This window comes from Gouania willdenowi, chromosome 19 (assembly GCF_900634775.1).
Source record: "Gouania willdenowi chromosome 19, fGouWil2.1, whole genome shotgun sequence".
NCBI lineage: Eukaryota > Metazoa > Chordata > Actinopteri > Blenniiformes > Gobiesocidae > Gouania > Gouania willdenowi.
The window spans coordinates 506,565-532,403 of NC_041062.1; the positions used below are offsets into that span (position 1 = coordinate 506,565).

The 25,839-nt window shown below is 37.0% G+C and overlaps 4 protein-coding genes across 4 annotated transcripts; 3 read left to right on the plus strand and 1 right to left on the minus strand.

The window, feature by feature from the left end:
* Positions 1–369: 369 nt before the first annotated feature.
* On the minus strand, positions 370–3,502 carry fbxl15 (F-box and leucine-rich repeat protein 15). The gene is made up of 4 exons (XM_028476989.1): positions 3,353–3,502; positions 2,786–2,945; positions 1,362–1,864; positions 370–752 (listed from the first exon to the last, which is right to left on the minus strand). The coding sequence occupies exons 1-4, from the start codon at positions 3,376–3,378 to the stop codon at positions 563–565; spliced, it is 879 nt and encodes a 292-aa protein (XP_028332790.1). The 5' UTR covers positions 3,379–3,502; the 3' UTR covers positions 370–562.
* A 1,015-nt stretch (positions 3,503–4,517) lies between these two features.
* On the plus strand, positions 4,518–5,726 carry LOC114481922 (glutathione peroxidase 1). Its single transcript, XM_074783840.1, is given in 9 exon segments — positions 4,518–4,562; positions 4,564–4,650; positions 4,730–4,823; positions 5,115–5,188; positions 5,191–5,247; positions 5,344–5,361; positions 5,363–5,435; positions 5,438–5,474; positions 5,564–5,726. Coding segments are annotated over 9 exon segments (543 nt in total). The 3' UTR covers positions 5,622–5,726.
* A 777-nt stretch (positions 5,727–6,503) lies between these two features.
* On the plus strand, positions 6,504–9,793 carry ndufb8 (NADH:ubiquinone oxidoreductase subunit B8). Its single transcript, XM_028476990.1, has 5 exons — positions 6,504–6,642; positions 6,860–6,986; positions 7,078–7,177; positions 9,349–9,504; positions 9,639–9,793. Exons 1-5 carry the CDS (start codon positions 6,552–6,554, stop codon positions 9,729–9,731), a joined length of 567 nt encoding a protein of 188 aa, XP_028332791.1. The 5' UTR covers positions 6,504–6,551; the 3' UTR covers positions 9,732–9,793.
* A 1,588-nt stretch (positions 9,794–11,381) lies between these two features.
* LOC114481791 (protein transport protein Sec31A) lies at positions 11,382–24,702 on the plus strand. The gene is given in 35 exon segments (XM_074783839.1): positions 11,382–11,517; positions 12,661–12,893; positions 13,204–13,399; positions 13,499–13,594; positions 13,748–13,798; positions 13,800–13,892; positions 14,643–14,763; positions 14,766–14,784; positions 14,870–14,925; positions 14,928–14,956; positions 14,958–14,969; positions 15,038–15,115; positions 15,117–15,200; positions 16,019–16,063; positions 16,066–16,176; positions 16,253–16,483; positions 16,576–16,650; positions 16,761–16,853; positions 16,935–17,052; positions 17,731–17,909; positions 17,985–18,115; positions 18,734–18,809; positions 18,811–18,843; positions 18,845–18,868; positions 18,972–19,145; positions 19,232–19,306; positions 19,476–19,544; positions 19,546–19,657; positions 20,241–20,636; positions 20,749–20,787; positions 21,382–21,440; positions 21,700–21,825; positions 21,902–22,021; positions 22,094–22,165; positions 23,060–24,702. Coding segments are annotated over 34 exon segments (3,576 nt in total). The 5' UTR covers positions 11,382–11,517; positions 12,661–12,690; the 3' UTR covers positions 23,240–24,702.
* Positions 24,703–25,839: the final 1,137 nt, after the last annotated feature.

Genomic DNA, 25,839 nt, shown 5'->3' on the forward strand with positions numbered 1-25,839 from the left:
AATAGTGACAACGTGATGTACCAGCTCAGATTTTTATACCCCATTTTATTTAAACTAGATTTATATTTTAGAAAGTGAAAGACTGCAGTTGTTTTTAAGATGTTGTGTGTTTTTATAATTTGTACAAGAATAATAACAAAAACATTTTTAAAAATGAATTTTTAAGCAGTATTTTTTTTTTATTGTTAGAAATTAGACTTTTCAGGGGACCCCATTTGAAATCCAGGCGATCACACATGGGGTCATGACCCTAAGGTTGAAAACCGCTGCATTACATTATTATGTTTTTAAGTGTGCAGGAGTAGGGGGTACATGGCTTCAGGTTAAATGTCTGAAGGGGTACAGGACTGTGAAACATTTGGGAACCACTGATATAGAAGATTGTCTTTAATGCAACACATCCACGTCCTCAAACAGATAAACATGTTTGTTTGTTTTATAACTTTGGAGTCACCTGTCAAATAGGAACGCAGAATGAAAATACATGCAACTGTCAGTTTAATTAAAACCAACTGAGTTCTAAGACTAATGAAGCTAATCTGAGTTAGCTCCTCTACTTGGTCTATATCTGGAGGTTGATAAAAGGGGCGAACCCCAGAACGTCCTGGAGAAGAACCAGCGCCCTCTGCAGAGGTGGCTCCACATCTATCACTACGTTGCGTTTCCGTAAAGGCTCGAGACTCGACTCCGTCACATTGTGACAATGATTCACCATCAGAGACTGGAGCTTAGGGCAATACTCAGCTAGAGTCCTGAAAACACAGCAAGAAAACTGCTTTAAAAAAGAAAAGAGCATTACAATGTAGATGGAAATGTGGTGATATTAATACATATTTCAGTTACAATTAGGTCTTCAATTATCCATGCTCAATTACAACTCAATTACGATTACATTACCGGCATTTTTTCTAATTACAATTAAATTACAATTATTTTGTAGCTTCAGAAAGTCAATAACAATTACGTTCTCAATTACTCAAGTTAAGTCCCAATTACTGAGCCTGAAATCACTAACCTAATAAAAGTGAACCTTCCTCTTGTGTTAGCTTTCTGTTAGCATCTCTAATGCTAACGGGTCCTAAATCAGCTGTAAAATACACTAAAAACTAATATCTATCATCTAGAACTGTACATAGAACTGTAACATGGTTCCCCAGTTTTGCATTAAATTATGATTGACATTTTTTATAGAATTTTCATAACAATTACAAAGTCAATTATCTGAACTAAATACAATTTCATTAAAACAGCAACAGATTTTTTCCAATTACAATTACTGTTTGAATTAGTAATAATGATCAATTACAATTATAATTGACCCCACCAATGGTTGGAACTAGTGAAAGTCCAGCGTGCTGTACCTGATGGATTGGTTCCTGACCCGCAGACAGCCCGTCAGGTCCAGACGCTCCAGATCCCTGCAGTTCTTGGCCACCTCCTCCACAGATTCGTCCGTAATGTTGGCGTTAACTGCCAGAGATAAAGATTTCAACTTCAAGCACTTCTTTGCCAGGTAGCAGATGGCGTCGTCCTTCAGCTGACGGCAAGCGGTGAGGTCGATGGAGTGCAGAACCCCGCAGTGGTCGGCCAGGCTGCGCAGGGACAGGCTGTCCACCCACTCACAGTGAGCCAGGCCCAGGTGCTGCAGGTGGAGGCAGCTCAGAGATACGGCCACCAGAGAGTGACGGGTTAGAGAAGCACAGCCGCTCAGATTCACCCTCTGCAGGTGCTGGTTCTGACCAATGACTGGCAGCAGTTCCTTGTCCGTCACCCAATCAGAGCAGCTCTGAAGAGCCAAGTGCTGCAGAACTTTATTGTCCTTTAACATGGAACAAAAGGCTTCTTTGGGAATGTATTGTCCTCCCTGTAGTGAGAACAATAAAGTAGGCTTTTCACAATTTCAATTTCATCTGTATGTATTATTATTTAGAAACTACAAAGTAATGGTAATAGTTCTTTTTGTGCCATTTTCCATGTTGAGTTCACATCCACTTCTTCATTTTTAATTTAATTAATTTAATTTTTTTTGTAATTCTTTTTATTCTGATGTTTGTTTATTTTCTTCTTTATACTCCATTTATTTCAAAAGGATTTAAAAAAAGCCTTATTTATAATATCACAGCTAGTATTCTCATAAATGGCTTAGTTTAGACCAGTGTTTCCAGACTTTATAGCTTCATGTACCCCTTAGTCTTTATTTATTATTACATTTACAGTACCCGTCATTTTGTGAAATTTTGTTGACAGTTTGTGTCTTTGCAGCTATTCTGTAACATTGTTGTTTTGTATGATTTTGCAATAATTGTGTTTGTTTAAGTTGTTGCTGTGTCTGTCTTTGTATGTTTGGGGAATTTTTTGTGTCCTTTGTGCATTTTGACAACAATTTGTGTGTTTAGGGAGTCATTTTGTGAATTATGTTGAGCTTTATATTCCTTCCAACTTCTTGAATTAAAATTTTTAGAGCCACATGTGGCCCCCGGGCTGCCAATCGCCTATGTGTGCCCTAGGGGTACACGTACCCCAGTTTGGGAAATACTGATGTAGACTAAGATTTTGTACAATTTGCATTTCTAAAAAATTGTCCCAATAAAATAATTAAAATGTGCATTTGAAAGACAAAAAGTATATCTCATTAGTAAAATATACTGATGAGAATTTTGCTATTTAAAAAAAGAGAGAAAATGGACAATAAATGAATACAGTTGATATATAAGGCTCGGCTGACACTTATTGATCATGGCACTAATGATAAGAATGTAAAGTTGTATGATTGATCAATGCTTACCAGTGACAGACCGAACGTCCTGCAGTTATTGAGGTACACCTGGATGAGGCTGTGGAACTGTCTGCTCACCCTCTGCAGACTCACCAGGTGTTGTAGCGGCAAATAGCACAAAATATGAGGGACAAGCACGTCCTCCCAGGGCAGGTCCAGTAGATGGCATCTACAATAACACCATTCATTTTCATCTCCTCTTACATTTCATCAAAAAGCTCACGTTATCCTCTCCTGGCGACAGGAACAGTAGAAAGTTACCACTGCCAGCTAGCACTGAAGCTAAACAGCGGGGCCGTGGTGTTCCGCTATACTTGGTCTACATTTTAATTGGTGACAAGCTAAAGCTGCTTCGCTACCTGAAAAACGTTTTGCAATTGCATAACATACAAGTGTAGTTAGTACAACAATTAGGAGATGTTTAAATAGTTACAGACCCTTGTTTCAGGTTAAATGTCTGGAAACTAACGACCCAATCTAGAGTCTGACACTAAATAAAATGGACACCAGTTAAAATATAACACTGCCAATCCAGCTGTAATTTAAATATATTAAACAATTTACAAAAGTACTTACTGTCGTGCTTGTAATTCTTCATCCATTATTACTTCACTGTGTTACATTGGGTGTTAACAACGTGTTATTTATCACAAATATGCAAAAAACTACCGGAATTTCCTCTGGCATCTCGCAAACAGACCGAGGTTCAGGCTGTGACTACGTCACTGCCCGATACACCGATGTCGCCTTCACTGACGACAGGAATTATGACAACCTTCAACAGCAAGTGAGAATAACAGCCGATCAAAGTAAATAATCCAGTCAATTAAGAAATACTAGTGGTGGAAACTCATTCCATCTACTTAAGTATGATAAGTAAGATGATTTTTCTGACTGAACGGTATCTTTCATTTCGGTTGAGAGTTGTAATGTAATGTAATGTTCATTACATGTCGAAAGGAAAACAACATCAACATTTTAGGTTTAACAATAAATAAATACAAACTGATAAAATACAAATATACATAGGCTTGTTATTTTAAAATTAAAAAAAATGCAAACAAATATAGAAAGCATGATTTATCTTTCAAAACTTTGACAGATATTTCACGAGGATCTTTGAACGCACCAGCTATTTCCGTGTTTTAACTCAATATTTGCGTTTTTGCCCAGAAATGTGTTTTTAAAAGACAAATTAATTGTATTTCCCAGGTGAGTCTCATTTTTAATGTGAACCAAATTATTTGCACTTGTTTGGAGTCAGGAGTTTTCACATGTTCAAGTTTAGGTCATTTAGGAATTTTAAACCTATGACTTAACTTCATTAAAGCTAATTTACTACCAGCCTGAAACAATTTTCTATTTTGCATTTTTGAATATTTTAAAATAAATTTCCCAAAAATGTTAAGTTGGGTCTTAATGTAGATTTCAATTTGTGTCTATTAGAATACAGACCCAGTGAATAACACAAGTCCAATGGTTTATTTATCTTTTTATTCATTTATTTGTTTGTTTAATTTAACTTTGCATTTCCTGTTGTAAATAGTTTAAAGTTCCCTTTGTGCATGTGTCATGCTGTTGCCAGGTCACCTCTGCTCTGCAGAACATGTGCTCAGTCATTGCTGAACAATTGCTGACCCAGGAGTTGTTTTTTGAGTGAATGAGACAAACCAACAGATTTCTGTGTGACTACTCATTATTTCCTGGCTTACAGTCTCGTGTACAAGTAAACAGAACAAGTATGGCAAACAAATCTGTCTACAATTTCTGTGCTGAGACGCTTGACCGGAGATGTGGTTCCTCTGAGTATCTACCGTGGGAAAGTGTTACTCATTGTTAATGTTGCCACTTTCTGAGGGTCAACTATAGAGGAGGTAATACACAGAGAACATTATCTGTTGACTCACTTTATTTGTTCATGTTGGCTGTTGGTTGTCTGTCTTGTTTTCTAAGTACCACCGACTGAATGCACTGATGGAGATGTTTGGTGGACTCAACTTTACAGTTTTGGGATTCTGCTGCAACCAGTTTGGTCTTCAGTCACCTGGTAGGTTCAGCAGGTTTCATCAAGCGCTAGGAGTTACTTTAAATTGTTTATTTCAACTCTATGTTAAAGATTTATTTCCGATCTACTCACAATGTATAAACTTTACTTCTCACTTTTTAAACTAAGGGAGTTGTTATTTTTATTGAATTTAGTACCTGAATTAAAAGACCCACTCAGGAAACTTTTTTTTTTTTTTTTTTTTTTTACAAATAAATATATACAATTCTAAGGAGGTCAATGTTAATTTTCTAAATCAACTGTTTTTTTTTGTTGTTGTTTTTGCTTTACCAGAGGTGAATCATGAAACCCTCAACATCCTGAAGCATGTGAGACCTGGTGGAGGGTTTGTTCCAAAGTTCCCAATTCTTTTCCAAAGTGGAGGTGAATGGGACTGAATGAAGAGCCTCTTTTCACATATCTAAAGGTATAAATATAAAACCATTAATATATGAGTGATATTTCTTAGACTTTGGCAGCTCTTGGTAATAAGAGTTTAATTCAACTTCTTGTTGGACTCCAGGAATCGTTGTCATTTGTAAAACCCTGTCATTGGGGATCTAAAGAAATTCTACTGGTCCCCGATTAAAGTCAATGACATTCGCTGGAATTTCGAAAGTTTTTGATAACTGCAGAAGGAGTGCCTTTCCGAAGGTAAAAATTTCCAACAATAATCTGCCACGCACCCATACTTAAAACTATTTGTTTGGTTAAAATTGTAATATCTTCTTTTACTCCTGCAGATATGAACTTCAATTTCCCATAGAGACAGTGGAGAGAGACATAGCAGGACTTCTCTGAGGACACTTCATCTTTTTGTTGGTGGCAGAGTGACGATCCCTCAGTAAATGCAGGATGTGCACCTGAGCAGGATCTGATGGACGGTGGAGCTGATTTCAGAGTGTTTAGTGCATTCACTCTGTTAACAAGTTTCCTTCAGCCACTCAAAGGAAGAGTTTCCAACTCTCACCTAGATGTGAATAAAACATTGTCAAACAGTCAAGTGTTATGGTGGCTTTTCTGCTACTGATGTAATGTTGTCTGTAAAAAAATCAGTTTGCACTTACTGCAGTGCAAACAAATGAGTTTCATATACAATATGTGAATACCTTATGTTAATGACGTTAGGCACTGTTAGAGACCAGTACCAGTTTTATAAACCTTCTCATTTTAGTTGCACCATCTCAAAATGTCTTACAGTAGATACAAAATTTTTGCATATTTTATATATATGTAACACTTTTTAGAAAGGTGCTCTACTTTTGAAAATTGACCATAAATGAAAAGAAAATAAATTCACATATTTCTGACTATTTGCTACTGTGTTTTGACTTTATTTTGGCTTTTATGACTTACCTTACTTGGAAACGTGCGCATGCAAACAGGAAAATGTGAATATTGTGGTATCCAAGAAACAATTGATTATCATGTAGTATTAGATTGCTGTAATTATAACCATTAAATTCAGGTTTGCTATTGTCATTACCAAAACACATTATTATACTTCATATAAGGGATATACTTCAAATGAACTCTGGGAAAAGTGCTATAAAGAACTATTTTGATTCTAAAACGAACAGTCTGATTCCAGATCATAAAGCTATCCTGACGCACACTCCAGTCCAGAAGGTGGCGCTAAAGCCCCTAAAGCTGTTTGTTAAACTGCATTAAACATAAGTAAAGAAGAAGCTGCGCATGCGTGGTTTCACCGTCTGAGAGTACCCAGTAAACATGGCTGGTGTCGGCTTTCGACGGTGGGCGAGAACACTTTCCCAGAGAAAGGGGTCTGGTATTACTGCTTTACTCTCTGGATGTAGAGCAGGTCAGTTGTGCTTTAGCTTTTAATCGACATATGTAGCAATAAAACACGTTTATTGAAGATACACAACGTAAAGCGCCTCCGCCGACGTAACCTTGACATGCTACCATTAGCGAATGCTAACCAATCTTTTGTCATTGCGCGGAATGAGTCAGTTTGTTTATCATTCCGACTTGTTCCATATCTATTTACTGTATGTTTGCATATCAATGCATTTCAGCCTCTGGAGTTTCAAAGAACGCTCTTCCTGGTCCGTACCCCAAGACTCCAGAGGAAAGAGCTGCTGCTGCAAAGAAGTACAACATGAGGGTCGAGGACTATCAACCGTACCCCGATAATGGCGAGGGGTGAGCTTTGATCTTTTTAAAATATTAGTGTTTAATGCTCTCAGCAACGGCATGTAATTTGACTGTGAATAACATGTTCTTCTCTTTGCAGGTATGGTGACTATCCCATGCTCCCAAACAGATCTCAGCATGAGAGAGACCCCTGGTACCAGTGGGACCATCAGGACCTGAGGAGGAACTGGGGAGAGCCGGTACCTTGATACTGCTCTTATGTTTATGGTCCTAAATAAATAATTTTCTAAAATAAATAAATTACGACTTAGGTGGCACCTATGCTGATTACATGCATATCAACACATAAATCCAACTGTTTTATATGTTATTATTGTTGTAGCATGAACACACACAACTGGAGATCTGTCCTGGGATAAGGTCCAATAAATGACAAAACAATATTGAAGTTATATTTATTTAAAGCACACTGTATCTAATAATAAAGGGTTATGGTTGCTTTTTTATTTTATTTTTTTACATCATTATACATTGGCTTTTGTTACATGATGTTTTTTATTCCGAATGAAATTGTTCAGAATTAAAGTGTTCTGCTTTGTGTTTACATGGAAATAGTAAATCCGACTAGAGGTTTAGATGGAAAACAGGTTTGTTCAGCATTATTTAATTCCTCTTTAGGTTTATGAGTTGGGAAGCATTCTGATTGGACAGGGGGAGACTGTTACGTATTCACATCTATCAGGAAAAAACATTTTCTTTTTGGCTACTACATAGAACACCACATGAGAACTGTTTTCACCTTTATTTAGATTGTAGTTTTGCAGGAAAAGAGAGATAGAAGTTGTACCTGGTCAATCAAAGCCAGTGGTTAATGTAACAGGTGATCTACTTCCACTATACAGTGAAAAATGAACTTTATAATGGCATATCATTAGTGAAGATCTGGTGCTTCATGTTCCAATGAAGCCGTTCTGTTTGCTGACATCCGTGTGTGTATTAAGTCTGTGTGAATGTCTGCATGTTTTTGCTTTCGTCCATCCACTAACCCAAACTTATCCATATCATTTAAGGCTCTTATTAAATAAAGTGTATATTCCTACGGACAACTCCCGGTGTTATTGATACGCTTACCGAAGTACACGTATGTGGCGTCTTAGGGTTTGGGTTAGGTTATAACCCTATATCGCAACAATTTTTAGGGTTAGATTTACGGTTAGGTTTAGTCTTAGTCACGTGACCTAAACTGGCCAATGAGGGGTGCTGCTTACGGATATGTCTGTATATTGATATGGCAAGCGTACAGATAGCCACTGCCTTAGATAAATAGTCTCAACTCCAGTCCAGGTAGCCATCTTGGATTATGTCATCGCAACAAGTCTAGCATGCTCAGAATGACCGGAATTAAGTGTTTACAAGAAAGAGGAATTATTTATTTCAGAATTAAAATCGAAATAAACCAGCCACCTAATTCGACTTTAAGTTTAATTCGGAATTAGATTTGCATTAGGAATTATGTGTTTACAAGGTCAGTTTAAAGAGGATTTAACTTTTATTCTGAATTAAGGAGGAATTAAGCTCTTATGTATGATTGTTATCCCTGAGGCTGTTGCAAATAAGCGGTTGGCATGTTTCGGCCAACCTTTCCCAATTTTATTACAGTATGCATGTTTTAATGGTGTGGTTAACCAAAGGATGAGGAGAAATGTAAGTATTAGGAGAACATTCAAAGTCCACACAGAAAATGTTCAGGTCCATGCTTGTAATTAAAATGAGGACTGACTTGATCCTGGACTTAAGCGACCATGCTAATCAGTAGGGTTTGGGAGAATAAAATTATTTAAAATTAATACTTAAATGAAAATGAAACAAAATAAGGTAATTTGTTATTAAAAATAACAAAGAAAAAATGCAATTATTATTGTTAGAATACACTTAGAAAAACAAATAGAAATGTGAGAAAAGCCATAATGTTATTTCTTCAGATTTATTTGTAATAATATATTTGACAAAATAATGTAATTGGTTTAACGTTGTGCAGTAGAAAATATGTTCAAAGCAATTTTTTGTCTATTCCAGTTTGGCGTAATTTAAGAACATCATATAATTTTTTAACAACATTGATTGCACGAAGGATCTTTTTCTGTCTTGAGCAGAATTATCATCAAATATTTTCTAAAGCCTTTTTGACAACTTTTGACAGTGTACATTTGCAAAAAAGCTTTGACAATGTATTAATAATCCCTTGAAATACATCATTTTAAATACTTTTAATAAAAACAAAATTATATACATTTGTTTCAATTTATTACGGGCATGTTTATGAGAGGCGACTGATACTGTTGTTTTTTGTTTGAATCACATTGGATAAACTTTGATTGTTCTGCTGTTTTTTTTTTTGTTGTTTTTTCAGATGCACTGGGACTTTGACATGTACACCAGGAACCGTGTCGATACATCTCCCACCCCCGTATCTTGGTCCAGCATGCGCAAGCAACTGTTAGGTTTTCTTGGGTTCATGATGTTTATGTTCTACGTTGGAGAGAAGATGCCATCGTACCAACCTGTCGTATGTAGCTTTCAGTGTAATCTCTATCCTTGAGGTGTTGGCTTTTAGAGAGATTTCACAAATAAAGATCAAAGTAACTTCCCTTTTATGATTATTCCTGCACTTTTTAATCAAAGTGTGTGTTTTTGTTTCAGGGACCGAAGCAGTACCCCTTCAATGACCTTTATTTGGAGAAGGGAGGAGATCCAGAAAAACAACCAGAAGAAGTAAAAAATTATGAAATCTAACAACTAAAGTGAATCTGTATATATATTTCTGTCACAAATAAAGACTCATGTCAATTACCAAAGCTCTGGTGTTATTTTCAATAAGAAAAACATGTTTAACTTCTAAGGTAATGGGAAATGGTTTGAATTTGTCTGACAAAAAAAAAAATCCTTTAAAATCTTTTCTTGTGTTATGCTATCATGTTACCTGCATCAATCCAGTATTGAATGACAATGTTTGTAGTTGTGATTTGTGCGTTCTTCACTCTAAGTTCTCTGTGTACATTGGTATATGTACAGTATATATGGTTGTGTAAATAATCTCCAGGGCTGGACAGCTAATGCTTTGCTCGACAATTCTGTGTGTTTCTATATATTTCTGTCTCTTTTTTTTTTTTTAACTCTTTCCACAAACTAAACTCCACCTCTGGTTTTAAGGATTTTCTCTTGTTAAACCCGTAGCATGTATTTTTAATAGAATTTCAGAAAGATGCTTGAGTTTTCCAAACTCAGTAAATTCTTAATGTCACAGATAGTTTATATCTAGGTTATATCTGTGATTTTATTATGTTTATTGCCCAAAAGCACAGGAGGCATTTAAGCTTCTAAAGGCCAATACAAACTTCAAAGGCAATCCCTGCCTCTGCTTGCTAATGTAGAACATTTTTTAATGTGTTTTTCCCCCCAAACATGACACATTATGACAGGAGTGTTTGGAAAAAGTGTAATTATACATCATCAGTACTACTTTACAGCTCACGCTCCTGGTAGATCAAAAAATGGAGAAAGGCATGATTTATTTAATTATTTTCAACTTTGAGTTTTAACATTTTGCATGTTACACACTAAAACAGAAAAAGATATACAACCAGGCACACAGTATACATAAAAAACTACTTGGCAGAGTTCATCCTAAACACCTGGATAAACCAAGAAATGCAAAACAATAAAATACACAACACTAACAACGATTATCATATTAAAGTATCAACAATTTAGCCACAAACAAATTGAGTGTTATGGGGGTAATCTATAGTTTTAAGTATTCCATAATAGGTTTCCAGATACTGTAAAATGTAGGTTCCCTGATGCTTCATATGGGAGGTTTTTTTTTTTTTTTAATAGAGAAAGGTATGATGGCTGGAATATGATAATATTGTGGTGCTCATGTTTTGAGGTTCATAATCCACCCAATAACTGAGGAGTGTCGGGGGGAACTTATTGTGTTGAGAAGGATGTTTCCACGGGGAAGTATTTTGGTGCTACACATGCTCTCTCCGCTGTGTGTTAGTGTGGTGAATAAGCGCTATTTAAATAGAAAATAAAGATTGGAGTTCTATGCTGAACACTCCACCTCCGACTCCTTTTCCTCGGCTCCACAATATACAATTTACTGAATGTGCTAATTTTAATAAGCTAGTTTTTTCCCCCTGTAATTATAGATGTATGATTTAGTTTTGACTGAGTTCAATTTGTTGGTTTTCTTTTTTAAATCCACGTTGTACTAAAAAACAATGTTAAATGGTTGTAATACAAAATGTGTCTGAAAACACTGCAGCACAGTTTATGTATGAAGCAGCAAAAGAGGAACTTTTTAAATAATAACTGGAAGGCCATCTTCTGGACTTCCGGGTTACTTTAGGTCACTAGAAAAAGCGAATGTCCGTGTCGGTTTCCGTAGCGTTGTGACAACACGGCAGGCTCGAGCCCTCTGGTCTGATTCCGTCTGAAGCTAAGCAGCTAGCTTGGCTAAGTAGCTGCAGAATATATAAATGCACCCTGACAGGTTGAGATAAGGACTGTGACCGTAAGTTATTTCTAAAGTTGTTATTTCCTTCATTATCACGTTGAACATTTCGCAGAGTAAAGCTCGTTAAAGGCCCTTTGCGTGTAAAAACTCGCTGACAGGAGTGCTCGCTGTTAGCTAGATGGCTAGCATCAAATTTAGTGAAATAGTTTAACTTATCGACTCAATTGTTGTGACTTTTTGTAATGTCTCACCGGTAATTCACTAATGTATTGCAAAATAGCTTGTAATTCAGACAACTATTTGTCGAATTTTGATCTGGAAACGTTAGCGTTAGCCTCATTCCTCAGTGACAGGGTAGTGGCTACTGTTGTGGAGTTCATAATGAAGACAGCCAGACTAAATAACTACTGTGTGTTTCTAATAGATAAGGCCTATTAAAATGAACGTTTGATGATGGATACGAGGAATGCCTGGTATGATATTGTCTTACTATTCCAGTGTTTATAAGAAGGTTGACCCTGCTAGAAGTGAAACCTAAATAAAGTTAAAATATGTTAACACCTGAGCTGATTAAAACTGCTAAGAGGGGTCTTCTCAACCTCATGATGAGAAACCCTTAGTGTTGATTCATTAACGAATATTGTGCTAATGTCGAATGGAATTACTTTTTCTTTTCTTTTTTTTGTCAAGCAGCAGAGTATTTATTCCAAACAAACTGTTATTATTATAATTATTAAAGGAATCACATAAACGAATGAAATTAAGTGAATGGCAAAAATGCGAAAGAATCCTGCAGTAATACAAAATAGGAAACATGTAAAATATAGTAAAAAAAATATTCATAACAATGATTACACACAAGGTAGGTGCTGTAAATGAATGATGCATTGTATTCAGTTCATATAAATACTTGTTTGCTGGGCTTTTGTAAATTATCATTTGGTTTTCTCAGCTTGTTTATATATTGGGCAAGACTCTATTTTCATGCTAAAGTAAAGATGTGAACACAAAATTTTTTTTAGATAACATTTTATATAGATAAAACTTTATTCATTTATTTGGTCTGGAACAGCTGATCTATTCCATTAAAACCTTCTACTGTTTAGTTTGTAAGTTAGCAAATTTAGACATTTTCAACCACCTAGAAAACATTCATAAATATGTTGTGATTGTGTAAATGTTGAGTGCTCTGCTGTCTAGGTGTTGAAACCTGTGCACCTGTAGTGGAAGATGAGGTTAAAGGAGATCCAAAGGACGGCCCACCAGGCATGGAGTCCTGCTGGACACCATCCTATTTACCTGGCCCTGGGAACATCTGCACAGCAGCTGGATGCTTCTTTCAACACCTCCGCTGCCATAGAAATATTTGAGGTGGATTTTTCTGATCCCTCTTTAGATATGCAGCTCAAAGGGTCATTACCCACAACAAACAGGTAATTTAAACATGTAAGCATATTTGTAGAAAGCTTGTAAATTTCAGTTCCTCTACAAACCCTTATATTTACCACCACAAAAATAAATACAGCTGAATAATTTATTGTTCTGGAAATATTTTATTTTCCTCTTTGATATGTTCTAATAACTGTTTATCACAAGCTTTAAAATGTAATTGTTGACAAAAATGTGGACTTGGTATGAAGGCGCCAATGCTAATATAAATGGTGAATATTTAGCTTTTCTATCCTTCAGCAGTAGTCCGCACTCAGGTCACAGGAATACAATATTTCCCTTCACGTTTCACAGGTTACACAGTATTGTGTGGGTAAACTTTGGAATGGGAGCAGACGGCACAGGGGGAAGACTAATCAGTGGAAGTGAAAGTGGTTCTTTGACTGTCTACAACCCAGAGGCCATTTTAAGTTCTGGTGTAGACGCTGTAGTAGGACAGTCTGATAAACATACTGGACCAGTCCGAGCGCTTGATTTCAATCCTTTCCAGGTAAATGTCCACCAGTAATCCCCTGTATGTGACTTTCTAAGAATATATATTAAAGCCGTTATAAGTTATTGGCTAATCTTGTGTTGATTTGTCCCATAGAGTAATCTTCTTGCATCTGGAGCAAATGATTCTGAAATATATATCTGGGATCTGAACAACTTCAGCAGCCCTATGACACCAGGGGCAAAGACGCAGGTATGTACATTCAGACTTATTGTATGAACAAACATGGTATTTTTATTTTAATGTGTATTCCTGAGCTATACATTTCTGTATTTGATATCATAGACTTAGAGTCTAGTAACATTTGTTTGCATTGACCGTAATAGCTTCTGTTTTTCGTCTCAGCCCGCTGAGGACATCAGCGTTATGTCCTGGAACAGGCAGGTTCAGCACATCCTGCCTCGGCCTCGCCAGCCCCAGCGGTAAAGCTGTGGTGTGGGACCTGAGAAAGAATGAGCCCATCATCAAGATCAGTGACCACAGCAACAGGGTTGGTCATTTAAAAATAATATAAACCTGCCGACTGTGGAGTGTTTTAACATACAGTATGGTGTTGTAATGTTTGTTGATCTAACACCGCATCTGACTTTTATTTTTTATTTTTACACATTTAAGTGACACTTTTCGTAGATTGTGTGTCAAACGCATTGTCCAGCTACGGTAACCCATTAGGGCTGCACGATTATGGCCAAAATGATAGTCACGATTATTTTGATCAATATTGTAATCATGATTTAAATCACAATTATTTATCATGTTATGGAAAAATATGTATTTCTTTTGCACTACTTTTTAAAAAACAATATATGAACAGTTTACAGTGCAAAATGAAACTTCAAATAAAAAATTACATCAAACAGAAACAAATTAACTTAATAATTTAAAATGTACCAAGGGTTAAATGAGTAAATATAATATTACAGAGTGCTTTAACGAAATGCAACTCATTGGGAACAATTACAGCTCTCATTAAGTCACCAAATGACTAAAAGCTGTCTCTGAATAATGGTTGAGAAACTTCCTGTTTTGATATGCAGCAGAGCACACATTTTAAATGTAGGGTTCATTTAATTCGGGCAACCAAAATTATGATCACGATTAAAATTCGATTATTTGTGCAGCCCTACTAGCCATGTCAAATTCTCAGAATTATTTTAAGACACAAGAAGAACAATGCATATTTGATCATATTACAAAGTACCTGACTTTATTTAAAGATTCAAATATTCCATGATTTCAGATGCATTGCTCAGGAATGCTCTGGCACCCAGATGTGGCCACTCAGTTGGTTTTGGCCTCAGAAGACGACCGACTGCCAGTCATCCAGATGTGGGACCTCCGGTTTGCTACTTCACCTCTTAAAGTCTTGAGAACCATACGAGGTAAAGCCATTGTTGTTTATGTTTGTTCTTCTGTTGTTTTGTTGTGAAAGAATATAATGCTAATGCTGATTTTGTTTTTCAACAGAGGCATTCTGTCCATATCATGGAGCCAGGCTGACTCTGAGCTCCTGCTGAGCAGTGCTAAGACAATCGGATCCTGTGCTGGAATCCAAAACACCGGAGAGGTTAATCACAATCAATGATTGGCAGGTCCTTTTTTGTCAATACTGACATCTTTTTTTGTCTTTATTAGGTGATTTATGAACTTCCAACAACAAACCAGTGGTGTTTTGACGTCCAGTGGTGTCCCAGGAATCCAGCTCTACTCTCCTGCAGCCTCTTTTGATGGAAGGATTACCATTTATTCAGTGATGGGAGGGAGTTTACATGCCCAGCAGCAAAGCACAGTGGACAAGGTACATTCTTTCTTGTTCATGAGATGTGGTCAGGTGGTTTTTGTTTTTGTTTTGTTTTTATTTGCCATGCAACGCCAAGTGAAAGTTTTTGTTGGGCTGTTTTTGTAAAGTTTTTTTTTTTTTTTGAAGTTGCATGGTTGTCCACAAGGTGGGCAGGTTTCCTAAACCAGTGAACAGGGTTGGGGTCAATTATAATATTAATCACGTAATTGATAATTAATTACAATTATGGTGTATTTATAGTTGTTGTTGTAATTTAAAAAATCTGTTGCTGTCGTAATCATAATTAAATTATAATTGAGTTCAGATAATTGACTTTGTAATTGTAATTGCCATGAAAATTCTTTTAAAATTGTCAATTATATATTAAAACAAAACTGGGGAACCATGTTACAGTTCTATGTACAGTTTTACACATGTTGTTAGGTACCAATTATTAAAACATGTTTCATATCAAGCTTTCTCACATTTTACTTTAAAAAAAAAAATGTAATCTATGGGTATACTGACACAAAAAAGACTGAAACGCCCATGGCAAAAATATTTAAACCTATATTTTCATTGATTATGAAGCCTAACAAGGTAATCAATAGACACAAAAGAAATGAGATGATAGATATTTGTTTTTAGTGTATTTTACAGCTGATTTAGGACCTGTTTTCATTAGAGATGCTAACACAAGAGGAGGTTCACTTTTATTAGGTTATTTATATTCCAAGCTCAGTAATAGTGATTAATGTAATTGAAAACGAACGTAATTGTAACTGAAAAATGTAATTGACCCCAACCCTGCCAGTAACCCTGGGTTGATTTGACAGATTTCCTCATCATTTGATACCATGGATCCTTTTGGCACTGGACAGGTGTGGCCCCCCCACTGCAGGTTCCTCAGCCTAAAGTGCAGGACACCATCGTTCCTCCTCTAAAGAAGCCCCCAAAGTGGGTGCGCAGGCCAGTGGGAGCTTCTTTGCTGTAAGCTCTTCTTTATATTCATGACTGTGGAGGGAAATGTTCTGTGTGTTTGACTAGCTGTTTTTTTTGTGTTACTGTAGTTTGGTGGAAAGTTGATTAGCTTTGAGAATCCCACGGGGCCTCCAGTGGCAAACCCCCAGCCCATCCCCAGACATGTGGTTGTGAGCCAGGTTACCACGGAGACAGAGTTCCTCCAGCGCTCCAGGGAGCTGCAGGCGGCGCTGCAGTCGGGCTCTTTTAACAACTACTGTCAGGCCAAGATTCAGAGGGCAAAGTCAGATGCTGAGCAGGACATATGGAAGTTTCTTCTGGTGGGCGATTGTCTGACAGCGACTCGTACCTGCAAGTTGGTCAAGCGCTGCAGGTGTTGTTGTGTGATGCTCTCTTTTATTTGGGTTTATAGGTAAATTTTGAGGATCAAGCTCGAATTAAGTTCCTGAAGCTTTTGGGTTTTAGTAAAGATGAACTAGAGCGAAAGGTAAGGCCTTATTTGAATAGGCCCATTATTAGTTATTTACAAGTATTTCAAAAGGAATTTCATCTTTATTTGCTTGTGTTCGCTTCGTAATGTGTTATTTTTGTTGAAAGATTTCAAAATGCTTGGGGAAGAGTTTCCAACCCAACGGACATGGCATTGATGCCAAAGACCTGGCTGAGAAGATGCAGCGTCTGTCTGCTGAGGTGAGAAGTTCACCTCCAGCAGCTTTTCTTATCATCACTGCACTTTTTATGCTTACTGTGACTTTCTTTGGGTTTTTTTAGAGATCAAGTGAAGCAGCTGCAACAGCTGATGCAAGAACTTCAGGCTCGGTTTCACCTGCAGATTTTTTTAGTCAGACCCCAAAGGATTGCTCCAACTTCCAAATTCCAGTGTCATGTGGTAAAAAATAAGCTCTTTCATTTTTTGCTGGTCTTAATTTAGGACAAATCTCCCTTTTCTCTTATTTCAGAATCCACGTCCCCCCATGTTCGACCAACATTTAAAGTATTTAAAACATCTATAGATCATGTTGATGGAATGAAAGAGCGATAACACACATTTTAAATAATTTAATTTGTAAATAAGTGAAAAAGAAACAGTTTTTAATGCAGTTGTTCACAACCTAACCAGAATAAAACAATTGTGACGACCCCAAAGACTTTATTTTTTAGAATTAGTTTGAGCTCAGATATATATATATTTATTTACTGCATTTTAGTTGAACTAGATTTGTATTTCAAGTATAGAAATACAGTTGTTTTAAGTTTGTGTGTTGATTTAATTTCAGATGACCCCACATGGGGTCTCAACCATAAGGTTGAAAACACTGATTTAGCGGCTCCTGATTAGATTTATTTCTACAGTTTTTATCATTTCCCACCATCTCACACCTGGGGTGGGGACCAAGATGCTTTATTTATGTTTTTCTCTCTGCTTTCTCACTCCCCCTCGTAGTGCCATCGTGTACCCCTGGGGGTACCTGTACCCCACTTTGAGAACCTAGGATTTAGGATATTTGACCAGAGCTATCCCTGTACTTTGTTTTGATTAAATACACTGTTTATGTTTGTTTTCAAGATACGGATGGTTTAATAAGCCAGGCTCTACTGGTTGGAAACTTTGAGGGAGCCGTTGATCTGTGCCTGAATGACGGTCGCTACGCTGAGGCCATCCTGTTGGCCATCAGTGGAGGAGAAGAACTGCTGAAGAAAACTCAGCACAAATACCTAAGCAAACGAAAAAACGGCATCTCAATGGTAAGAGGAAATTTCTTAGACACGCAGCGAATATTTTTCCACATTTTAATTGATTTTGGACGCTTCTATTTGTAGCTTATATCATCAGTGGTCACCCAGAACTGGAGAGACATCGTGCAGAGTTGTGAGTTAGACAACTGGAAGGAAGCGCTCGCTGCTTTACTGACCTACGCTCACCCTGAGGATTTTGCTAATCTCTGTGGTGAGTTGTTTACTTGTTAGTGAATATTGTGGTGGCATTATGTTCTATCTCTCCAATGTTTTAGTATCAACCCAGGATCCAGTCATGAAAAGTTATGGAATTGGAAAAAAAATGATTTTCATGTTTTGAAAAGTCATCAAATAATTTAACTGTTTTGGAAATGTAGCCTTTTTTATTTCAATGTTTAAAATATAGTAAAGCCCAAAGATTTTAAGTATTATTTCAAAATGAAAGTGCTGCATACCAGCAATCACTAATTTGTGAATGAATCTTATAATTCAACATGGTAGCACTTAGTTGTTGTTTAATGTTACATTCAATAGCTGATGCATCATTATTTGAAAAATATTGCAAAATGGGTGTTACAGGCTATATGATGGACATAACGTTCCCTGTGCCATATTTTTGCCATTAACCATGGAACACTGTCAGACCTCTGTTACACTAGTACAATGGAAAGGCACGCTCATTTTTGCACTTTAATGGTCTTAAATAGTAATGGAAATGTGGCAAAACATTTTGGAAAAATCATTGTGGAAAAAAATGTGAGAACCTTATCAACCTTTCTGTTACTTTAAACTTAGTTTCATTCTCTCCTACCTTTGTGTAGATACACTTGGAGTCGACTGGAGCACGAGGGCACAGAGAAGCACTGTCTGCAGGCCTGTCTTTGCTACATCTGCTCTGGGAACATTGAGAAAACTGGTGGAGTGCTGGGCCTTGCATAGAGACCTGTAATTCCCCTCTGGGTCTCGAGGTATATTTTAATTTAGATATTTGTTGGACTTCTTTGTGTTGATTTTGGTCATTCCTAAATGATTAACAGTAAATGACATTGTGGACACATTTGTATGTTTTAGGATCTGGTTGAGAAAGTAATGATGTTGCGAAAGTCCATTGAACGCCTTCGCAACAGTGAGGTAACCATCCAGAGCCCCATTCTGGCTGATAAGCTCACGTGCTACGCTGGAATCCTGGCTGCTGAGGGCAGTTTGTCCACCGCCATGACGTACCTTCCAGAGAAATCAGACCAGGTGCTAAATACAGGACAAGTTTCCTGCATTTTTTATATTTTTTTCAGCTCTGATATGCTGATCATATTTGGATGTTTGTCTCATCACCTGGGATCACGATGCTAAAGGGAGCGGCTGCTTCATGCTGGGGGAGATGGCAGCAGTGGGGACAGCAGCAGCCTGCAAAGACAAATACCAAAGGCAGTGGTTTCTGGAGCAAACCCCCACTACTGTAACACAGAACCCTGTCCCTAAAGCACAAATCATGGTAAACAGTTACACAATGAAACTCCAGGGAAACAATGTTTCTTTTAGATCAAATAGTTGAAGTGTTTTTCATCCCAACCATAGAATCCGTACCAGCCTGCTGCTCCTTCACAGGTGACTCAGCCTCAGGCTCCAATGCCGTCGATGTTTACCTCCACACACTCCTCCAGGCAACCCAAGGCCTGGTTTACCACCTTCTACTAACGTGATGCCACCCAGTTCAACGCGTCCTTCCATGAGACCTGCGTTACCCTCATCAGCACCCGGTTTACAGCCCCAGGTTTACATTCTTTTATTTAGTTTCAGTCTAACAAAGATCTTCAAACATGAATCACAATGAATATGAATGTAAATTGCTCAGATAAACTAAAATTTAAAAAAAAAAACAATTTAAAAATATATATCAAGACAGAAACAGACAGAAGAAAATAATAAAATAAACATAAATTGATCTCTTAGGCTGTATTTGTTGTTCTGTATATAGAAGTCTCTTATTTTAGCTTTGAAAATTAATTGTTATTTTATAATAAACAATATCTTAAAGGCAGGGTAGGTGATTTTTGAAAGCTAGCATGGTTTTGAATGTAGCTTCATCGACGGCTCCGCCTTTACCCAGGTTTACAGCCGTTACAGATGATGGTTTTTTTTTTTGTTTCTTTTTCAGTGAACATAAGATCTAATTTCTGTCAGGACGTAAAGACCATTTTAACTAAAAAAGTATATCTGGAGAAAATTACCTACCCTAGCGTTAAGATTTCATTAGTTTTAATTTAATGTTTATTTTTCACTGCTTGCTTTGTTTGTTTGATGACATCTATTTGTCTCTTTTTGGTTTTTTTTTTTTTTTAGGGTTCCTTCCTCAACAGCCGTTCATGCCTCCACCCTTGTCCACTGGTGGACCCTTAGTGTTCCCTCCTCCAGGCCACTCCATGCCAGCTGCTAACTTATCAGGACCCCAACCACCTCCGACATCATCCACCCCTGCTGGTCCGCCCCCCATGCCCAGCCCTGGGTTGCCACCAACATCCTTTATGCCTTCCACCTCAGTACCTTCAGGACTAATGTCGCCCACCTCCCAACCTGGAGCTCCGGTACCCATGTACCCAGGGGGGCTCCACAACCAGCCGTCTGCACCCCCGATGGCAGCTGGTCCTTTTGTTCCTGTTGGACCTGGCTACCCCCAGGGAGGTCCTGGAGCTCCTGCTGTAAAGTCCTACTCAGCCCCCATCGCTCCTCCCCCTACAGGTAATTCTGTTGATTTTAAATATTTTCTCATTATTTTATGCAGTGACTCATCATCACAAGTTCTGAGGCCGTTTTACAGTTATTTAGCCGTTCATCTTTTTTTGACTTGCAGGATACTTTCCCTGGCTGCTCTCGCAGAATGACCGCCAAGGTGACAGGGTTAGGTTCTGATTTGGAATAAAGGAGCGTCAGCATTAACCTCAAGTGACCAAAAAAATTGAGACAATGCCATATTTTTTTAATATGATATTTTAAATTATAAATTGCATTTAATTTTTAAACTTCTGTTTTTCTGGTCACTCGACTGTGTGGTGTGCATAGCATAATATAAGAATATAATGAATCGACTTACATTAAGGCTTGTAACGACATAAGACACTTCCTCTCTGAGACAAATATGAAACTCATTTTAATATGTTAATGATGAACAGTGTGGTCTCAAGCCTTAATGGATCAAAGTTGTTCTGGCTAAAGTTTAAGAATTGTCTTTGAGGGTTTTTTTTTTTTTGGTCTTAATCAAGCCCTTAGATTATTATTGTTATTATTATGACACACTTACATCTTATTACAGTTATGATTACAGTATTTGGTGCATTTTGGTGCTTCTGCATCAGCTGTTAACATTGTTTATGCAAACAGCGTTGTTGACAAAATGCAATTCAGATAAAAGGTGTGTGCGTGTGCACGTGCACGTGCGTTAGTTAATCAGGTCTTGGTTCTCGTCCTTACTGTTGTCTTGTTTTAGGACCCCAGGAGGGCTGGAATGACCCACCAGCAGTGCGAGGTGGTCCCAGAAAGAAGAAGGTATTTCTGCGTTTCTCACTGACGCACACACATTTACCTGGTAAATACATATTAGTTAAATGTAATGATTTTATTCACACCCTGAATGTTCTGAGTAAGTTAAAGCAGCTTAGTTACTTTTAAGTAAATTACATTCTACACAAAACAACTAACTCTAGTAAACAAAGCTGTTTTTTACCCACAAATTAGTGATTGTTTCTAGTATTTTAAGCAGCTTAATTAAATGTAATGATGAGAATATATCTCTGTTCGTGTGTAGGTCCCTGATAACTACACTCCACCTGCACCCATCACAGCCCCTGTAATGGGGTATCCAGTGGAGGCAGCGCAGCCTCATGAACTTGGACAAGTACCTCCAGGAGCCCCTCAGGAGCCCAATGTGCAGGTCTGTGTCAAAGAAGGGAATGTAATCTGAATAGTGTGACGAAGCAGGAACTGAACATCCATTCTTTGTTTTTCAGCACCTTCAGCAGCTGCCTGCGGAGAGGGTGGAGCAGAAGGAGATCCCTGCAGAGCACATGGTGCTGAAATCCACCTTTGACAGCCTGGTGCAGCGATGCCAGCTCGCAGCAGCAGACCCCGTTAGTGTCTTATCTGCTTTACAACTTCACACTTACACCTCATTTATTGATTATCTTTTCATTTATTTCCAGCAAACAAAAAGGAAACTTGATGATGCTTCTAAACGTTTGGGACATCTGTATGATAAACTGAGAGAACGATCGGTAAGGAACACAGAACAGGAGCAGAGATCGTCTCACAGACATCCAAACGCTCATGAGCTAAACTTAACAGTGGGACTTTAATTTGTCTGACTTTAATTTGTTAATATTCTTATTGTTTTCTAACGACACAGAATTTTGACGTCTTTCAACTCCTTCAATGTTTCACCCATTTTGACAATTAAGACATCAAAACGTGTCAAAACTTCAGCACAGTGGTGCTTGTACTTTAGTGATTTATAACTTTTATTTAAAAAAAATGCAAAAAACATGTGGAATTTCAGTGTTTTAAGATTCAACAGCTTCAAATTTGAACTTTAGCTGTTCCACTGTTTTTTACCGTATTTCAACTTTTAAAATATTCAGCTTTCTAATGCTAAGTTAATGTTAGGCTATTGTTAGGTTAATGCTAATGCTTTTGCTAGGTTAATGTTAGGCTAATGCTAATATTAGGTAAATGTTAGGGTAATAATAATGTTAGCTGATGCTAATGTTAGCTAGGGTTAATAATAATGCTAGTTTAATGCTAGGCCAATGCTAATCCAGTGTTCAATGACACAGGCCAGCACCTGAATCCTAACTTAATATTCTATTTAAAAATGTTTTTACTTTTAACATGATTTACTGAAACCAGTTCAAATGACAATGGGAAAGATTTTGCATGTTTAACGTGTACATTTTTTTTTGTGCATTATTAATTTTGAATTACATTGACAGGCTATTTCTGATTCAGCTCACCTGGTGACTGATGATGAAATCTTGGAATCAAACATCCCAGAAAAGAAAAAAGCATTTTATTTTTTATTATTTGTCGCCTTGACTACCAAGCATAAGACGATTTTGTCCGTATTAAAGTCGATGTTTTGGGCCTTAGTGACGCATCTTTTCTGTGTTTAGCTCTCCCATAACATCCTAAATGGGCTCCATGAGATCAGTCGCTGTGTGGCGAACCAGAACTACCAGCGAGGCCTGGAGGTCCACACTCAGGTGGTCAGCAGCAGCAACTTCAGTGAGATCTCTGCCTTCATGCCCATCCTCAAGGTGGTGATGACCATCGCCAACAAGCTGGGTGTCTAACGTTCTCAGCACACTTCAGTGTTAATGTATTCTTTTTTTTTTTTAACTGATGTGTAACTACATGGGCTGTAAATCTGAACCTGTATCTGAGAAGTGATTAAACTATGAAAAAGATTTTTTTTTTCCAGTAGAAGAACGTCAATGTGTCAAGAAGAATGCATTCAAAGTTTGTGGGTGTGCACGTGAGAATCCATGTAGGGCTGAGCGATGAATGAAAATGAAATGTCTTCCAAAAAAATCAATTTACAATTTTCAAACAAGTTTAGATTTCTTTTGATCAAACAAAATGACCCCTTATTTACCTCTTAAAGTGTCAGCTGTAGTTTTGTTTAAAAAGAAAAATAATGGCTTGAAAAGAGACTAATTTAATGTTCATTAACAAAGAACTTTCTCAATACTTCACCTGAAGAAAAATGTAAAATAATGACATTTTTCAAACAATGGCAACTTTAAAGGCTTAGTTCTAATAGCTATATATTACACTTTGTTTAAAATCAATTTTCATAAATATAAAAAAGAGCCTCCTCAGGGATGCAAAACCTTTTTGTTGAATAAAATACTTCTGTAAACCAAAAGGTTGCACATTGTTTGGGAATTAATCAACTACCAACACAGATATTAATAAAGTGCAAACTTATGACTTTTGTTTAAAAAGATAAACGGTTCCACTTGCATCACATTTTGGTTGATGTGCAGAATATGACGATCTGTCCTTGTTTATAACTTTTATTTAATAAATCCTCCCTTGTTCTGTGGACCTTATGTCTGTCGCTGAAGAAAGTCTTTTTTTTTTTTTTTTTCTGACCGCAACAAAATAATCTAAAAAACTATTAATCTCCCAGACCTAAATCAATGTAGTGCAAATGATTGTAGATAAATGTTTACTACCAACATTGTTGGAAACGGTTCGACTGTTTAGTGGTGAATCAGCTCCAGAAACCAAACCTCTGGGGGCGTGGGAGTGTATATTATAATCAGAATACACACTGATCACCATGTTGGTGTACTTTGTAAAAAGGTTGAACAAAAGATTGGGGTTTTCTTTTAAATATGTGTGTGGGTTCACACCAACTTAAGGCAGATTGTGTTTGAGAAAGTTGTTGTATAGTGATTGTAGAGTAGCTGTGTTTACTTATTTAGCTCTGCTATAATTGGTCCAATGTTGGCTTATGTCTACAGCTTTCAAACCTTTTTTCCCTGGTTTAAATCCTTGCATTTTGGGCTTTTTGCTTTTTAGATGTTGGATTTCCATTGGTTTATTAAAGTATACAATCTAAATGAATTGTCTTTAATAAAAGAGCTGAAATAGTTTGGTAGCTGGACATAAAGCTGGATTGTTTGGATGCGTTTGCAGCAGAAGGCAGATAAAGTGCCTCACTGTGCTTGTTTTTGTTGCACTGATATTTATACAAAACATGTTGCTTATTTTATTCCTTTTCAAATAAAAGTTCCATCCAAAGTTTTAAAGCCTCTGGGATATGAATGATTCCACTGATAACATCACCTGTTTTACTAAAGGTGCTGTTGGTGATGAGGAAGTGTTGAGATCTCCATAGAGGGGTCAAAACAAACATCTGCATCACACCTGTTTTGTTTTTTTGGTTGTTCCAAAGCATTTAGAATTAAGAGAAAATTTAACTAATATTTCAAGTGTTTTAGTGTGATCATGTGTTGATGGATGAGAGCGTTTGTTTTGCATGATTGCTCAGTTTAGCATGTTCTCTGAGAGGAAGCATTTATATTCAGATTATTTGTATTAACATTATCCAGAATGAGTTTGAAATACATTTAAAATAAATTTAAAAAAAAATACTGCATTCATAAAAAAAACAATGAAACACTTGAAAATAATCAAAACCTGTACCAGTGAAATACACACAAAATGAAGAAAAACTGTTTGCACTCAATAATTTATTTGTATGCATTATAGAGGTAGATTTGTGTATTTTTCTATCAAAGAAAAAGTGTTCAAATGCAATTATTTGGGTCTCAAATCTTTTTTGCATTTGAACATTTTTTTTGATTGAAACATATTTTTATTTATTATTAAAGTGATTTTTTATTTATTATTAAAGTGATTTTTATTTATTATATATATATATATATAAATAAAAACACAAATCTACCTCCATAATGCATCATTAGAAGAAACAAAATACATAATGAAAACCCTTTACCCTTAAATAATAAACCCCTCCCCTTTTGGGGGAGAGGGGTTTAATCTTCTGAACTCATTTTTTATTTTTGACACATAAATTGAGATAAAAAGTTGAAGGTCATGAGCACCATGTGCATGTGCCCTGACAAGTCTGCAGGGTGTCAGTTTGTTTGTCATTAACATCTCCTCTCATTGGTCCAGGAGGATCACACAAGTCAAGAGCTCGTCACTGATTGGTCAGGTTAAGTCAGCCGATGTGAGCATCAATGTGTGAATCTTTTTAGGATATTTGACCAGTGGTAAACTCTCTTATTATAGAGAGCATGTGTTAGTGGGCTGATGGTAACAAACAGCTGAGTCAGCTCAGTCTGGAACTGTGTGTGTGCTGAGGTGGGCGTGTCTTAGCAGCTAAGCAACGAAACACGTCATGTCTATTTTTTTT

Excerpts from the sequence above, each read along its gene's own strand:
- fbxl15 (XM_028476989.1), bottom strand. The coding sequence starts at position 3,378 with ATGGATGAAGAATTACAAGCACGACA. Across the intron at positions 1,865-2,785 it reads GGACGTTCGGTCTGTCACTG|GGAGGACAATACATTCCCAA; the intron begins GTAAGCATTGAT and ends TTCTCACTACAG. Across the intron at positions 753-1,361 it reads GTCAGGAACCAATCCATCAG|GACTCTAGCTGAGTATTGCC; the intron begins GTACAGCACGCT and ends CTGTGTTTTCAG.
- ndufb8 (XM_028476990.1), top strand. The coding sequence starts at position 6,552 with ATGGCTGGTGTCGGCTTTCGACGGTGGGCGAGAACACTTTCCCAGAGA. Across the intron at positions 6,643-6,859 it reads ACTCTCTGGATGTAGAGCAG|CCTCTGGAGTTTCAAAGAAC; the intron begins GTCAGTTGTGCT and ends AATGCATTTCAG. Across the intron at positions 6,987-7,077 it reads TACCCCGATAATGGCGAGGG|GTATGGTGACTATCCCATGC; the intron begins GTGAGCTTTGAT and ends TTCTCTTTGCAG.